The sequence below is a fragment of the Prionailurus viverrinus genome, chromosome D2 (assembly GCF_022837055.1).
Source record: "Prionailurus viverrinus isolate Anna chromosome D2, UM_Priviv_1.0, whole genome shotgun sequence".
Classification (NCBI taxonomy): Eukaryota; Metazoa; Chordata; class Mammalia; order Carnivora; family Felidae; genus Prionailurus; species Prionailurus viverrinus.
In genome coordinates this window covers 78,924,977-78,942,554 of record NC_062571.1, presented here as the reverse complement: position 1 = coordinate 78,942,554, position 17,578 = coordinate 78,924,977, and the positions used below count along the sequence as shown (strand labels likewise).

The 17,578-nt window shown below is 41.3% G+C and overlaps 1 protein-coding gene across 6 annotated transcripts in view; it reads right to left on the bottom strand.

Annotated features, from left to right (window-relative positions):
- The window catches only part of PLEKHA1 (pleckstrin homology domain containing A1), a 57,907-nt gene that overhangs the window by 19,126 nt on the left and 21,203 nt on the right, over positions 1-17,578 (bottom strand). For 5 of the 6 annotated variants that reach the window (XR_007145311.1, XM_047825121.1, XM_047825119.1 and 2 more), the window contains exons 3-6: positions 15,830-15,886; positions 13,359-13,404; positions 6,896-6,993; positions 1,016-1,141 (exon numbers count right to left, since the gene is read on the bottom strand). Coding sequence is in view for 5 of the 6 variants with exons in the window: in XM_047825121.1 (XP_047681077.1) it covers positions 1,016-1,141; positions 6,896-6,993; positions 13,359-13,404; positions 15,830-15,886 (327 nt within the window). In the remaining variant the exon portion in view is untranslated. The remainder of the gene's footprint in view (positions 1-1,015; positions 1,142-6,895; positions 6,994-13,358; positions 13,405-15,829; positions 15,887-17,578) is intronic. The other variant, XM_047825123.1, reaches the window with a different exon arrangement.

The window sequence follows — 17,578 nt, the reverse complement described above, 5'->3', positions numbered from 1 at the left end:
TAAACAGTAAATAAACTGCTTCTGTTCTGTGAACAGCTCTAGCAAATTAATCAAATCTGGGGACAAGGTCATGGAAACCTTCAATTTACAGCCCATCGGTCAGAAGCAAAGGTAACAACCTGGACTTTCCACTGACATCTGAAAGGATTGGGGTGGGAGCAGTCTTGGAGGACGGAGCCCTTAACCTGTGGGATCCAGGCTGACTGTCAGAATTGAGTTAAACTGCAGGACACCCAGCCAGTGTCACAGAACTGCTTGGTGTGGGGGGATCCCCACACCTCTGATGTCAGCAGCATTGTGAGTATGGCAGTCATGTGAGAGGAAGAGTGGGTTTTTCCTACTCATATTGTTTACAAAAGGAAAAGGAACTCTGTCCAACAACAGACCATTTGTAAACTATGCTAAATTCAAGTCAAAATGACTACCCAGTCATTTAAATTGATGTAGAATAATTTTTAGTGACTTGGAAAATGTTTGAGATGTGAGTGAAAAAAGTTATTTACAGAGGGTCTCCATTTCTTGGGACAAAAGTATACAGAAGAAAGGCTCAGAGAGGGGCGCCTGGGTGGCTCAGCTGGTTAAGCATCTGACTTCAGCTCAGGTCACGATCTCACAGTTTGTGGGTTTGAGCCCCATGTCGGGCTCTGTGCTGACAGCTCAGAGCCTGGAGCCTGCTTCAGATTCTGTGTCTCCCTCTCTCTCTGCCCCTCCCCTGCTGGTGCACGTGCGCTCGCTCTCTCTCTCTCTCTCTCTCTCTCTCTTTCAAAAATAAACACATTACAAAATTAAAAAAAAAAAGAAGAAGAAAGGCTCAGAGAAAACATGAAAAGTGTGAAGTGTGGTCTGTGGTTGCCAAATATTTTAATAAACACATACTTTTGAAATAAACAGATATGAAGCATTTTTAATTAACTGATTACTATATTTATTCAGTAAAGATGTTCTATTTTATAACAACATAAAAATTACTACGCAGTAGGTAAACCACCACACAACAGAATAACTGATGTATTACCTGAGTTGGGGTAATGATGGGCACGCCCCCAACAATGTCAGTTCTGTAAGACACTTGCTTCTTCCCACATTCACTCTGGCGACTTAGGTTATCAGAATGAGGCTGTGAGTCTGACTGCTTTGGTACCTAAAATAATATGTAAATGAATCATTTTGCAACCAGCATTTTATAGGGGACCCTCTTTTATCACAGAATATCCAACTAATTGTCCATTTATATATAACTGACATTTATAAAAATTATGTATAATAGGTATGTGCCCCTTTACGTTCTCACACTGTTCTGTTACAGTAATACTTTATAATATAGCCATCATTTCCTGAGTGTTTACTTGGGCAGGTACTATTTCATACATTTTTCTACTTCATCCTCTGATGAACCCTATGCTTAGGGCCTGTACCTCCGCGGTAGCAGTGAGAAAACGGAGGCTCAGAGGTGTGAAGAAACATAGGTTTAGGTCCTGATTGTACTACGTTCTACCGAAGTCTGTGTAACTCTCCCCCTACACTCAACCACTATTCTATGTCCCCCATTTATTAGAGCACCTGACACCAGAGCACAGCTCCATGCCGTTCTCGCTCCCCATCCTCCGCCGCTGCCCATGATTCTGGTAGCACCCGAGGACAAAGACCGTGGCAAACTCATCATTACTGGTGCCAGGACAGAGTCTACTACTGAAAACACAGTATTCACTAAATGTTGAGAGACGGACTCAGTGGATGAATCCAAAATCATCAGGAAAAAAAAAATAAGATACTCAACACAAATTAAAACTTAAAATGTTCAAAATAACTTAAAGCTTATTGGAAATTTTGAGAAGGTATTCCAACACTGGTATCAACGATAAATCACTCACAAACGTCACTGAAGTGGAATCAGAGAATCGAAGGGATCACAAACGTTTAACATACATTTTAGCTTTTCTGATCCGGCCCACTCAGGAAACAAGGTGCAATATTTCTGCCAACAGACTGCTGCATGTAGTCTGCCTTTGGATTGCAGATTTCTTTTGACCGTAGATAAAAAATGTAATAAAATATGCTCGGCACTGATGTAATGTTGAGCATGACAGTTAATCTCTCTCCAATGGTTTTAAAGGGCATGTGAGGATCCTGCAGTGTTTCAGAAACATTGTGACAAGTACTTCTAACCAGCACCATAGTGGTGGTGTAAAAACATTTAAAATCAAGTAACTTGCTTGCCTCACAGTTAATCCATGTTAACAGGGAACTGGCACAGCTCCAGGGGACACCATTCACGTTGCAGTCAAAGACCCAAACCATTTATTAATAGGATTCCGAAGCAGTGTGGTTTCTCAAGCTTTAACACTCATGAAGCATCAGCCAGGAACATTATTAAAAGCTTCAGATTTCCAGGTTGCACCTCCCAGAAATTCTGACTTGCTCGAGCCACAGTGTTGTGCACAAGGCCACACGGCCAGCAGAAACACCAGTGGTTTTTGAGGTAGTTGCTGCAGAAACCACCCTGAGAAACACTGCTGCCAGGCCTGTGCTCTCCCAGCAGGTCTGGGGAAAAGCAGGTAGACAGTGGTGTCTACAGACAAGGCTTTATGAAATACCGGGCAAATGCGGTCTATGTGTGTCTAAGCCGGGCTGTAGTAGATCCCAATCCACATAATTTACGAATATACGCAAGTTGTCTCTCAGGTGACTTTCTGCAACTCCTCTCCACCTTTCCCTCCCTCTCTCCCCTGGAGATGCTTCCCCCGCAAGGCTTTTTCTCCAGGCTTCAGGCCCTCTCATCCATATTTACACTACAATGCAGGCAAACAGGAAAGGAAGGCAAATGAATCCTGCTAAGGAATGCCCCCTGAAATCTTCTAAGAGGCTACACTTTTTGGAGAGCTTTTTAAAGGCAACAGGTACTAGCTAGCATTTTACCTGACAAGATCCACACAATGACAGGGCGGTGAGAGGACGACCGAGGACACTCTACCCAGAAAGAGTCTGCCGAGGAAGCCCACGATGTTCTGAATGAACAGCATCATGTATTTGAAATATGACCGAGAAAACGGGGCCAAGTTACCCCATTAAGAACAGAAACACAGCACTGAGAGAATTTTAAGCCGGAGAGAAAATTATCTGTTCATCTGTGGCAGCTGAAATGTACGAAGAGGTGACCCACATGAAGTCAGTCCTTCTTTTAAGAAGTTGACAGTTTAGTCATACATGGGCATTTCCTAAGAAAAATCTTTTATACCACCCCAAAAATACAGTGATATTTATACTTTTTCCACTTTTCTTCCAGAAATGATAGTATATTAAAAATCCTTCTCTCTGCTGTTAAGCTCACTGCTTCTAATGTGTCCTTATAATAAAATAAGATACTAAGTGTGGCATAATTCTAATGTTAGAGTTCAATAATTAACTTAGAATTGCACTTTACAATAAAACTTATCTAAATTGTGTGGTGAGAACTGTGCAATGTGTAGAATTTTCAAATCGATATGTTATACACCTGGAACCAATATTAACATTTTATCAATAAAAAAAATAATCTAAGCTGTAAACATTCCCCAAGAATAAGAAAAGTACAAGCAAAATACCCATGAATACAGTAATGGTCTTAAAAACTTTGAATGAAAGTCTAAATTCAGCCATTAAAATAAACATACTTTCAGGAACAGAAAAGAAAAAAAATCAGCCAACTATTTAATGAGAATCCGAAAACTGATCTCCTCAGGGAGACAGCAAGTGTCAAAGACACTGAACATGATTGGTTTCCTTGCCCCTGACTTTTCCCTGCTCTCTCTTGCTTTCTACCCTTCTTTACTGGAGCTGTATTCTGTGAGAAATCTGCATGTATCTTCAGGAGGTGTTTGCCTGTGGTCCTAACAGTAGAAAAAGAAAAGGCAGTCAGAGAATAAGAGATAAACAAAATGGAGAAAACCGACAGGGCTTGCAGACGAAAGCCTAAAACGGTCCAACACAAACTCCTGGGTATCAGGAGCCTTTTGAGGGCTCTACCCATGACCTGCCAGCTGAAAAACACTAGTACCAAGTAGAAAGCCTTGTACCTTTGGGCAAATTTACCATTTTGTTAGGACCAAAGTCCTATATTCAGCTTCCTCTACTTGCTCCCAGCTGTCCAAAAAAAAAAAAGTGGAATTTTGGCCACAATGTCAAAAACACTACTTGTAGATTAAAATCTAGTATTGATTTCTGAATTACAACCTATGGTGGGGAAAAGACACTATTTTAAAAAACAGTGGGTTTCTGTTTAGGAATACACCATATACATCCTGGACATTCCTTCATCGATAAGGAACCAGAGGCCACCGTATTTGTACTGTTATTACTTCCTATAAAAAGTTAGTTGAAAGTATACTTTAAAATCAATCTGATTTTCCCAACCCTATTCACGGATACTCTCTTCAGGGTCGGTTCCTCCACTACCAGCTCTCTGTCTTTTCAAATAAGGGGAAACTTTTTTAAACGGCTGCCACCAATAAACATTCACATGGACATTAGGCAAGTTCGAAAAGCCACAGACCATGGTATCAGAGGACAGTCCACTAAGATGACAAGGTACTATAATTAGGAAGTAGTTAAATAATCAATCACCATTCCCTTACCACTACTCCATACCACCCCCTATTCTGAAACCATGTGCTTCCAAACCCTAATTATGAATTTCTAAAAATTTTAAGTTTACATAATCACATTGTACTCAGCAGACCACTAAGTTACACAGCTGACCAACTTGTCATTTGGAGCAGTTCCATAGAATTGTAAACCACACATGCACTAAAACATAAACTTCTATTTTGCAAAGAAATCTGCATTACTCATCAGCGATTTCCGTAGGAATGTATGACAAATTAGAGATTCCACACCCAAATACGTTTACACGTGTAAAATGCACATGATGTGAAAACTGGCAAGGCCCTTTAAAGAAAAAAATTAAATAAATCTTACGTAGGCATGGGAAATTCTTTCATTGCTATCCGGTAAGTTAAACGTTTATATAAAATTGATGTTTAGTAAGTGCTATCAGTTCTTCAATTCTACATTCACTTTCATACAGTTACGTTCACTTTGTTGACAAGCTAAGGATTTCTAGATTTTTTACGTATTCATATTTTCTAAATGTGAATTACAAAAAATGAATTATAAAAGCATGAATACCAACTTATTTAGCCTAAAAACTATGAATTTCAACGTGTAAAATAAAACCGTAAGACCACAAACGCTGGTATTTAAAAGTCTTTATGCTTTGGAACATCACCCAACCCTAATCAGCTTCTCGTGCATTTGAATAAGCTTAACAGTGTCATCTGTGTAAGATGGTTTCACACCATTAATAAATTAGATCTAGCAATTCAAGAACCCCCCAAATGGTAAAAAGCCTGAGACTATTCACTCCTTTTTCTCTTAAAGCACTAAGAACCCAGTGCTACTAATTACTGCAAATTGTAAGAAATGAACCAATTTGGTAAAGTTACTAGATACTGTCTTCCTAAAGAAAATTTCACCTAAGAAATATATATATGGAGTTAAAACCTGTTAGTTAAGACCTTTTAAGAACATGTACTTCTGAATCAGTTCAAAAAATTGCTTTCCTGAAACTGCACGTACCTAAAATAACTTCTGCTTCATGTACAGATCAGAGGCACTGCGTGGGTGTTTTCTGTCATGTGGCAACAAGCTGTTCTGGTGCAAGACAAAAAACCCGACTTCACTCCGAGAACAGCTTTAGTTATATTAACTCTTTACTGTGTTGTGATATAAATATGGAATCGTTCATTTTAGATGGCAACTAACAAGTGACAACATATGCTGACTTTCAGAGCATATGTTTTTCGAGAGTAAGTCGTTTAGGGTCAGTAAACAACTGTACTTTAGTAAAACACACTTGAGCTCACACAAACCTCACACAGGAACTCCTTCCAGAGCCTCTCTCTGTGTCTCTCTACAAGTGTGTAAGGAGGAAAAAAAGCAAGGAGAGCTAGAATCAGGGCGCAGAACCTATCTACTTGCCTGTCCTCATCAGTAGTAAACTTTCTCGGAAAAGTGTGGGTTTTGCTTTACAAACGAAAGAGTGGGAAAGGGCTCTTTTTCAGGACCCTGTGCTCCAGGGTCGAGCTCCAGAGTCAAACAGCCTGGGTTTGGCTCAACGGTTCCACGATTTACCAGCGATGAAACCAGTAAAAGTTACTTAATCCCGAGGATTATAACTTTTCCAGATAATTGAGGTAAACCCCTCAGGATCAGAAAACCAAAAAAAGAAACCCAGGTTGCAAGCAGGAAGCTGTAGCCCGGGGACATCGGAGCTGCAAGGGTAGCCGGCCCCGACCTCAAGGAGGAAAAGTGGGTGAGGCAAGTTTAGAGCCTGAAGACAAACTCCCGAGGGGGCCACATGGGCAGGACCCTCTGGCCGCCACAGCTCTCCAGATCCACTCCCTAACCCCGTGCCTCACTTCCATGGCCTCACCTCCGCTTCCTGCTCCTATCTTCAAATTCTACCCTACCCAGCAGTGATCCCAGTCAGGGCCTGGAAGACAGGAAGGCCAACGCCTAGTAGCAGGGGTGGCGGCAGGAAGCCCCTCATCCTACTCGGGAAGAGAAAACATCCTCGATGTGTATTTTCCCCTAGAAACATTCTTGTGCAGTGGGTAAAATGCACACTAGCATATGCCGCGGTAGGTACATAATGGGCTAAAATGGCATTTGCGGGCTGATTTTAAGGGCTGATAATCACCTGGTACAAGAAAATGTAATCCCATTATAAACACCGGCCTTTTAAATAATAAACTTTGAGGATGCAACCTGTTGGTAAACTGGAGACTCAGCAGGCATATTTTCAAAATGTAAAGATGACCTCCAGACGTTAAAAATTAAAAACACAACAAACACTTACTGTAATTTTTATAGCTTTGTTCAACACGTTTACCCATTCTACTAGGTCTTGCTGATCATTAGCTTGTAGGAAGTATTTCCTCATCCCTGCATTCATAACTGTTGAGAGAAAAAGTAAACAGTACATGAAATTTTGCACTTGTTGCATCTAAATTTATGTTTGCACCTGCCTTCTGCAAAACCAGGCTAGGTTCAATACTGTGACTCTCAGATTTGACAAAACGTTAGATCATATGAAATAATGCTTTTACCACTCTGTAACACAGGTAACGTTCTTATTTTTAATGCCTATGTTTTTCATTAAATGGAAATACCAGAATATATTCAGCTAATCCCCTAATGATGAGCATTTAGGCTGTTTCCAATTTTTGAAATTATATAAAATATCCCAGTGAAACATCAAATACATAATATCTCTCCATACTTGGGCTACCAGTTCTATGGGTCAGAGGGAATTCACCCTTAAAATTTTTACAGATACTGACAACTTGTCTTCCTATAAGGTCGAACCCATTTACATTCCTATCAACAGTGAAGGTCTGTTTTATCCAGTGCTCAGCACCCGTCCTGGTTATTAGCACCTGTGCTACATAGGGACCTTGTCTTCAGCCCCAAGACTGTTGACATTGGAGCCGGAGTCTGCGAACAATATTCCCTAGAAACCCTTTGCCAGCTCGAGCCATGTTCTGCTAATGGGAGGTATTGACGGGAGACTGGGAGAGGCCACACTCCTACAGGTTCCCACTACTGCTGACCTCCCTCCCCCTGCAGAAGCATACCACTAGCTACTACTGCTCCAGGCTCTGCGGCCACTCCCCGCACCAGCCCCGCAGTCTCCTCAGACACCCATCACTAGCTCCATCAGGGCCCCTCTTCCAACCCTCCGAAGTCCCAGCTTCTGGTAACACCACTTCTTCCCCTTTCGTCTCTCCAGCGTGTAGGTGGTAGCTGCTTCATGCAATTTCTAATTTCTGGGTTTCCTCAGCATCCCCTCTGCACTCTTTCAGCCTTCCAATATTTGGGTAAGCAATTCTTCCTAACAAATACCCCAGGTTCGAAATACCTAGTGCAGACTGTTTTCCCGACTGGACCCCGACAGATACAGCAATCTCTGACCTCCTAAATGGTGAATAATTATATCTTGTTTAAATTTGAATTTATCTGATCATTGAGACAAATTAGTTTCTATGTTCCTTGGCCATCAGAATTTGTTTTGTGAGCTTTATTTTCTTTGTCCATATTTCTCCTGAGTGTCCATTTATATTGTATTGTCTTCTAAGAGCTTTTATATTAATCATTTGTTTTATTTCAAGTACTTTTCTCAGCCTGTCATTTGCCTCATCAAATTTGTCCAATGTATCTTTTAACAAAGAGAAAAATATTCTGTCAATCTTTTCCTTTTCCTGTAATGACTTGAGCTTTCATAGATGCAGAAAATCTCCCCAACCCAAGATCATAAAAATAAACACCTTTAGGGGTGCCTGGCGGGCTCAGCTGATTGAGCATCCAACTCTTGATTCTGGCTCGGGTCACGATGTCACAGTTCAAGAGATCCCACTTTGGGCATGGAGCTCACTTGGGATTCTCTCTCTCTCTCTCTCTCTCTCTCTCTCTCTCTGCCCCTTTCCTGCTTGCTCTCTCTCACTCTCAAACTTAAAATATATATACATATATATATATACATATATACATATATATGTGTGTGTGTGTGTGTGTGTGTGTGTGTGTGTGTGTGTATATACGTATATATGTATGTATGTATGTATCAACCGACATACTACCACTCAGTTGGGTATGACTAAGGAAAGGGGGAAGTGAAAACCCTCAAAGGAAAAAGTTATTTCTCAAATGCACAGGACTTGAAATTGGAACTGAGACCAAGACACTGAGGCAGAGCTTCCTTGAATGGAGATGAGGATCTGAGCAAGGAAGTCAAATAGTACCTTGTGAAGTGCTGTCAGACAACTAGTATGGAAACTAAAGAAACTTAAAACACTATAAATCAATTCTCTTATATCTTACTAGAGACTGGAGAAATGATCCAATGCCATAAGCATAAGTTAAGATGAGTAGCACAGTAGGACATATATCAACACATGGCTTTTATTTTTAATTTCTAACAATTGGTAAATTGTTTTCACAACCTTGTTCCAGCTCGGGCTGAGGTTGGGCCCCCTCCCAATGGCTTCTCCCCTCAGCGCTGTTCTGGGCATCTGCTGAGACCAGCTGAAGAGTCTGAAAATCTAAGCACTTAGTAGTACTACACTTCATCTGCTACAAAGTGAGTACTTAATACATCTATTTTTGAATGAATAGCATTTATATAAGGACTACTTTTAAAAAAGAAAAAAGAGGCAAATATACCTCTAAAACAGGTCTTAGCACACCTTGCAGTCCAAATAAAAACTCATGTGTTGTATTATTTCATGGTAGGAAGAGGCATAAGGATACGGTGGGGGCAGGAGGGGGTTGGAATCCAAGCCTGGAATCACTCAGACCTGACCAGCTCATGCACTTAACTAGCAATAACATTCTGCAAAACCCATGTAATCTGAGCCCCATTTTCTTCATCAAGGAAATGGATGCAACCCATCCATTCCTCGAAGGGTTGGAGGTGATCTATGTAAAGAAAGTAGCACAGCGCCTGGGAGAGAATAGACAACATCACCTTCATCATCATCTGGAGACTTCCAAGTAAGGAAGCATTGTGGAAAATGTAAAGCAAATTATTGGGAAGTGCATACTAACAATCCATGTTGGTGGGGGCGGGGGGGCGGGGGACAGAGAAAGAAAGAAAGAATATTCGAATGAAAACAAAGTGTACAAAACCTGCCAGCTGCCATGCTTTTGAATCTAGGGTTCCGCAGCGTATGATGACTCCATCCCAGAGGTTGTGTTCTACTATCTTTTCACTTGAGTACTTCTTTACTTCATTTCAAATCTTTACCATCAGAGTGAATGTATCAAATGGATAAAGCCTGAAGCACAAACACTAGCTTGACTGCAAACAAAAATCATCTGACACCTAAGATCAACTGGTTACAGTTCGGGTATGGGTAGGGACCAAATGGTTGTGAGACACTTTCTCACATTATTTGCCAGTTTTCTCAGTTCCCTCTATTCTTTCTCCATCCTCTCATTCTCTCAATCAGATGGCAGACTTTCTAAAAGGAACCACTAATTTTATTTCTCTCCTCTCATCGGTCTGTCTTTGTTCTTTCAGATTTTTTGACTTTTTCTTCTGAGTTTTGCATTGTCTTGTGTTCCTTTTCCTATTTGATAGTTTCCTCTCCTCAAATGTCATGTAATCCCGGGCTGTCTATTCATATTTAAAATCAAGGCACTAAAAAAACTAACTGGAAGCTCCCTGGAAGATATGTAGGGTTACTAACCACTGGACCTCACTGCATGGCAAAGTCTTCTAGTAGAAATGCCCAGATGTCAGCACCTATGGCTCTCTTCTCTAGGGTATGCAGACCCACCCCACTACACCTGGCTGCTCAGTGCTCTGGAACTGGACACAGGAAAAGAGGTGCATTCCATGCACATATTTTCACTTAGTCCTATTTTCAGTTTCACGCTTCATCTCTCCCCTTCTTCCCGAGCACAGAGCCTGATTTTCTTTTTCTTTCCTTTTCTTTCTTCCTTCCTTTCTTTCTTTCTTTCTTTCTTTCTTTCTTTCTTTCTTTCTTTCTTTAAGTTTTTATTTATTTAAGTAATCTCTACACCCATCATGGGGCTGGAGCTCACAAACCTGAGATCAAGAGTCACATGCTCCTCCAACTGAGCCAGCCAGGCACCCCCACTGATTCTATTTCTAAAGGTACTACACATGCCATTTCTTGCTGGGATGGTGGAAGGACAGCTGCCCAACTAAGCTGCATGGAAGCAGGGACTGGAGGCTGTCCCTGACACAGACATCCAAATGTAGTCCGTTTTGGGTCCTCCTCTCCGCTGCCTCCCCAGACGGTACCCAGGACCTAAGTCTCTCTGGAGTTGGGGTGGGGGCAGGACGCTGACAGGCGAGCTCCTCACTGGCTTCTTCTCTACTCTGCTAAGTTATTTTCCATTACCCCCATCCACTTCCCACCTGTATACACTGTGGGTTACAGACGTCTGCAACGATGGTTTGAGTGTTTCTTGTTCTCACTTGTTTTTGAACAATCGGGAGATGAAATAAAGGTGGAAGAATCTTTATGTTGCCATTCTGGATGGAAGCTGTAGTTCCATTTTAGGAACCTGTGCCGCCCTCTCTGAAGACAAGCATTTTATGAATCTCTTCTCTATGCCCTCTATAGTATGGACTAACAAACTACTGACAGACCAACAAATAACCTTAATCTCTGACTCCAACTAAAATCACCCATTCTGCATACTCCAATGACTGAATGTTATGTATGTTACTATATACTACTATTCCTTCAAGCTGTAGGTTTGAAGTTTTACATTAAAAAGACTTGTCAAGAGAATATGCATTATACATTCTAAAACAAAGTTCTCTGTTGCCCCCATTAGCTTTTCACTCACAAGGCTCTGAAGCATTTTCCTGTTTATAAATTTGTAATAAGCACATAAATTTTTCTTTTGGTTTCTTAGAGGTGATAAAAGCCTTATAGAGGATTCTCTGAACAGCTGCATTACATCCTGCCCACACCCTAGTCGCTTACTGGATGTATATGACTGCCATCAGATGTTATCCCCAACACAATGCCTAAAGAAGAAACCCGCCCTTTTCAAGCAAAAGAGAACAGGGGCGACTGAGTGGCTCAGTCAGTGAAGCGTCCGACTTCAGCTCAGGTCATGATCTCACAGTCCGTGAGTTTGAGCCCCGCGTCGGGCTGTGTGCTGACAGCTCAGAGCCTGAAGCCTGCTTTGGATTCTGTGTCTCCCTCTCTCTGTCACTCCCTTGCTCATGCTCTGTCTCTCTCTGTCTCAAAAATAAATTTAAAAAATTAAAAAAAAAAAAAAACCTTAAAAAAAAAGAGAACAAAGAACGCTGATATCATTTCTACCTCAAGAAGTATTTTACATTAATGTAAAATGGTCCTTTTTGATGCCAGCTGGCCACTCTGAATTTTGTCCTTTCCATCACTGGTGTCCCTTGACAGACTCTGAGAGCACATCAACTCTCCCGGCTTCAACTACCACCCAACTGTTTTCACAAGTTCCAAATTTCTCCATTCTTGATCTTCAGGCTCCATCCATCTTCAATTACCGTCACCGGAACATTTCCATTTGGATGTTTCCTCACCACTTCAAACTCCTTATCAAACACTTTACCCAACCCAGCTCTCAGGTCCTCATTTCTTTACTTGAAGCGAACCTACCTGATAGCTCTCTCTTCCCACACATCCAGTCACCAAGGCCCTGCACATTTCCTTCCAGTGTTGTTTGTCCCTCCTCTCCCACTGCCACGACCCAGATGCGGGCCCTTAGATGAGGAGAGCAGTTTGGAAGCCACTGAGCCAATCTGCCTGTATCAAAACTCTCCTATCCATACAAAGCACATCCTTCACCTATGTCAGCTTGCTAGATGCTAGTTTCTCGCCTCTCATTCCCACACATACATACACATACACCACTTGTCCACATGTTATGCCCGGACTTCTGCCCGGCCTTTTACTTTTTGGTCTCTCACCGTTCCTGCCAGCTTCCCTGAGTTTTCAGATGTCCGCACACACCTTGCTCTTCTCTCCCGCGTGCCTCTGGTCCTGTGATCCCTCCCCCTTCTCTTCCCAACGCTGGAGGATGGCCAAGGTTGAGCTGGCCACCAACTCAAGTGCCTCTTCACCTAGTGTGGCTCCCCCTGGTAAGGATCCCCAGTAAGGATGTGAAGCTCTTCCCTGGTGTTTCTTTAATAGATTGTACACTCCGTCGTGCACTGACTGTAAGAAATGCAAGGATCTCACCAGGGCCGGTGTCTGAGAGACAAGCAGCCTGTGAGATTCTTAAGGGCGACAAACGCCTCTTAACACTCTTACAGCCCAGTGCCAAGCACAGTGTGCGCACACTAGACATTCACTAAATGTGTGCCGAACAAGTGAATCAGACACCCTCAACTACCTCTACCCCCAAGCTGTACACTTCTCGCGAGCCACAAGCGGAAGACCAAATCCTTTCCGTTATTTATAAATGCATGTAATATAGAATAATACAAGGTAGAAAGTTAGAAATTACCTGAAATCTCACTGGCGGTCATCACTATAAACGCCTAGATAAAGACTATACGTGGGCCGAGGGAGGCGGCCGTGACCGGGATGGACACAGGAAAAGAGGCTTCGAGGGTAGGCGAGAAGTTTTATTTCTTCACCTGGATGGTGGCTTCAAGGGAATTTGCCTCAGAATAATCCATTAACCCACAGGTTTGTGTCATGTGGTTTTCCAGGACTGTTTCCTTTTACAATTATGATGTAATTATGTTAGCCAAACTTAAATCAATTAACACATAAAATATGGCTACTTACCAAAACAGAACTCAGCCTTTGGCCTTAGCTTAGTTGCATCGCTGACCTAACAAAACAGAGAGACGAGTCACTGACTTCTTCATATGTGACTGTAACCAACCTTAAATGCTGCACCAACTCCCACAAGTACGATCTCCCAGTAATCCCACACACACATTTAGCACTCAGGCCTGAAATTACACTTTAAAGGCTACTGAAAAAGAACTGCAAATTGAACACAGAAAGAACATGGGTCCCAACTGTAAGATGTTCAAAACAAACGATACTTCCCTGTTCTCTTTGAACAAACTTGCATTCATTCTAAGGAAATGTGAAGAAGTTGAAAGTAAACCCTTAAGTTTTATGTAACACATGGGACATTTTGTAGTATAACGTAACTTTCAAAATACCCTTGGAATACACTACAGAAACTCTGAATTCTTCCCAGATTGCGTATTTCTAAATTAGCTGTGAACCTGAAGAGAAAATGATGGTGGGCAAGGGGGAGATTGTGTATTTAACAACGTCCAAAAATCCAAAAGGCATTAATCTGCAATGAGGAACCCAAAACGGCACCGGATGCCTTCGTGTGCAGCAGAATACCCTGGGATCGCGGGGTCCCTTTGCTAAAACGCAGCACGTGGTTCCTTTCAGAAGGGAAGCAACTGGCACCTGGTTACTGTTATTCCCTCAAATAACGTAGCCCTCTCGGAAGCCTATTCCTGACTATTACGACCCTAGTGCCGGTGTCAGAACATGTAATTGTAGCGTCTGTTTTGTACCTTCAAAAGGAATTCTAAGTCTGGGGCTCCTGACTGATCCCAACTACAAATTCACAGCTCTGAGTCACACTGGAATTTGTTCCAAGAATAAATGCTGGAAAAAAAGAGGCATGTCTAAAGCAGAGTACAAACTGTACAAGTGAAACTTCGGGACAGAGATGAAAGTCAACAGGGCTGCACAGAAAAGGTTATATTTTAAAAGAGGAGCCGAGGAAGATTCAGGAAGCAGCTGGTCAGTCAGGGCCACTTGCTCAGTCAGTGCTTCATTTTTGAAAAGACCAGGCAACAAACGATTGAAAACATAGGAGCATGTGGGCGATCTCAACTGCCTTTTCCTCATCACCGCCCGGAGAGGCAAAAGTGCTTGGCAACAAATTCACATTACAGCGTGCGACGCCCTACCGGCCGGCCGGCAGACCAGGGCTCTAACACTTACTTTTACAAAGACACGCTATGCTTCCTAATAATAAGCACTCTAGAATTGAAGCTGCGAGCTACCCTGAAGCACTTATTAAATGTTTTGATTTACAGGAACACTTAAGGTATACTTAAACAATATTTGTCTTCTGTAGATTAAATAATATGGTTTTAATTAAATAAATAATAATTAAAAAAAGGTTTCCCTTTAAATATGTAATCTTTGTCGTCCAAGGGCTGATTTTTTTTTTTTTTTTTTTTTTTTTTGGTCAGTGAGAATGAACAGCTCTGCTGTGATCCTGATAATGAAGTACTTTACCTATGAATGTCTACCTTTATAAGCACACTTGTAAACTGGTCTTCTCTTGAAGACCTCTGCTAACAAATCCCAATATATGCATAATAGTATACACGTGCATATTACTTAATCTACTTTTCACACCTTCTATCTTGAGCCATCGACGCACATTATTTTGTATAAAAACCCCATAGGCCTAGCTCCTCGGCATCTCTCAGTTCCCACCCCAATATAATAAAGGGAAAAAAAAATACCTGAAAATACCAAATCTCAATTTTTGAAGAGAAAAATAGTATTGCAAAAATTCCAGAAAAATCGACAAAAGAGAAAACAGAAATTAGTAGAGACAAAGTGAAATGAGGGAAAAATCATTCTTTTATCATGCAGATGGTTCTTACTTTCTTCAAAATAAAACATAAAGAAATAAAAACTCAGAGGTAATAGGATTAAAAGCTGGAAAACAGTTTAAATAAATACAATATGGACTTAGAAAAAACCTTCTCCAGGGGAGAAGCCTGGGGGGCTCAGTTGGTTAAGCGTCCGACTTCTCACGGTTCATGGGTTCCAGCCCCATGCTGGGCCCTGCACTGACAGTGTGCAGAGCCTGCTTGGGATTCTCTCTCTCCCTCTCTCTCTGACCCTCCCTGATTTGCACTTTCTCTCTCAAAATAAATAAACTTTAAAAAACAAAACTCCAGATTTCCCAAAGACAGAACTTAATCATTAACTGTTTATTCTCCTTCTGATGTTCATATACCTAATCGTAAAGGTTAATGTTAACTTTTGCAATTGGCCACATCTTACAAGTTAACTCCATATTTTGCCTAATTTTACCAAAGACCTTCCTACACATAGTGGCCAGGTACCATCTTCCCCATGATATGACCCCGAACATCATCACTAAATGACACAGAAAGGAAACCGCCCCTCATTCACGCTCATATCCCAAGCAATTCTAATTCATGCATGACAGAGAAACGATATAGAAAAACTACCTTTGAAATGTAGGTAAGTTTAATGGCTCCCACACGTGATGATCCAGAAGGTAAGTTCTGGAAACAAATCATTAATATATAATGAGTATCCAGCATTATTAATTTATATTATAATGTTCTACACATACTAAAAGCAGTTAAGAAATTAGATTTTTTAATATTACACTTTACAAATCAACTTTTTCAGTTCAAGTATTTACAAATCAAGTTGACGGCATGGATAACAAAACCAAATTCTATCTGGTTCCACCGTAACGCATTCCATAACTAAAAGGCTAGTTTTATCATTGCAGCTAAACTCATTTTCTTTTTCATGAGCTTTAAAAGCCATATGGGGCACCTGGGTGGCGCAGTCGGTTAAGCGTCCGACTTCAGCCAGGTCACGATCTCGCGGTCCGTGAGTTCGAGCCCCGCGTCGGGCTCTGGGCTGATGGCTCGGAGCCTGGAGCCTGTTTCCCATTCTGTGTCTCCCTCTCTCTCTGCCCCTCCCCCGTTCATGCTCTGTCTCTCTCTGTCCCAAAAATAAATAAACGTTGAAAAAAAAATAAAAAATAAAATAAAATAAAAAAATAAAAGCCATAAACAAGATCAGACTTTGTTCCTGAAGGCAATGGGAAAAAATACTTGAGACGTAAATACAATTGTAAGAGATTTCAATACTACACATGTTACTTTGTTCTATTAAAAATTATTAATCAAATATATCCCTAAAAGGTTGACTTTCTTCCATTTAAATATATTAGTATTATACCGTCCTTTATTTATATTGATTCCATTTTTTAAAATAATTATTAACTGATACTCTTTAAGCCATATGTCAGGAGTGTATATACTGACATGTTCACTATATTTTTGTTCTTCCCTAACAAGTTTGAGGCAGGGTTTGGGTCCTGGAAGAGCTAGGGGTAAAGAATTAAGAAGAGAGAATCATGTCTGGGAAAGACTGGCAGGAAGGACTCTGTGGAGACATGAACAGCATTTAGGTTGGTCTTTAAAGGAAAAATGTGAAATGCAAACAGAAGAGAGAATATTCCAGGCAGAGAAAGCAGAGGAGCTACAGCAGGCAGATGAGGGCGGCCAGAAGCTACACATAATATGGGATCGTACAGGGTTGTAGTAGAAAACACCAGTTCGGGAACTTGAACCAAGAATCTAACCTAAGTAAAAAAGACCTAAATAAAAAAGTGGCAAAGAATTTATACCGTTAAAGAATTTGAAACCGTTAAAGAAGGCTTGTGAGCGGTTCTGTAGTCAAAATTGTGCTTTAACATATCCTGTAATATAATAAAGGGGACGGGTGAAAGAGGGGGAAGAAGGAAGCAGGAACACCAGGTAAAGAACCTGGAAAAAATTAATAAAGAAAATAAAGGAAAACTCTGATAGATTTTAAAAGTAAAATTAAAACAGTCTTCACTTTGAAAGTTTCCTCCACTGTATATTAACCAAAATCAACTTCTTTACTGACTTTATAAGAATGTACATTAAAAAGAAAACTTTTGGGGCGCCTGGGTGGCTCTGTCGGCTAAGCGTCCAACTTCAGCTCAGGTCATGATCTCACAGCTTGTGGGTTCAAGCCCCACGTCAGGCTCTTTGCTGACAGCTCAGAGCCTGGAGCCGGCTTTGGCTTCTGTGTCTCCCTTTCTCTCTGCCCCTCCCCTGCTCGTGCTTGGTCTCTGTCTCTCTCAAAAATAAATAAACATTAAAAAAAAAAGAGGGGCGCCTGGGTGGCGCAGTCGGTTAAGCGTCCGA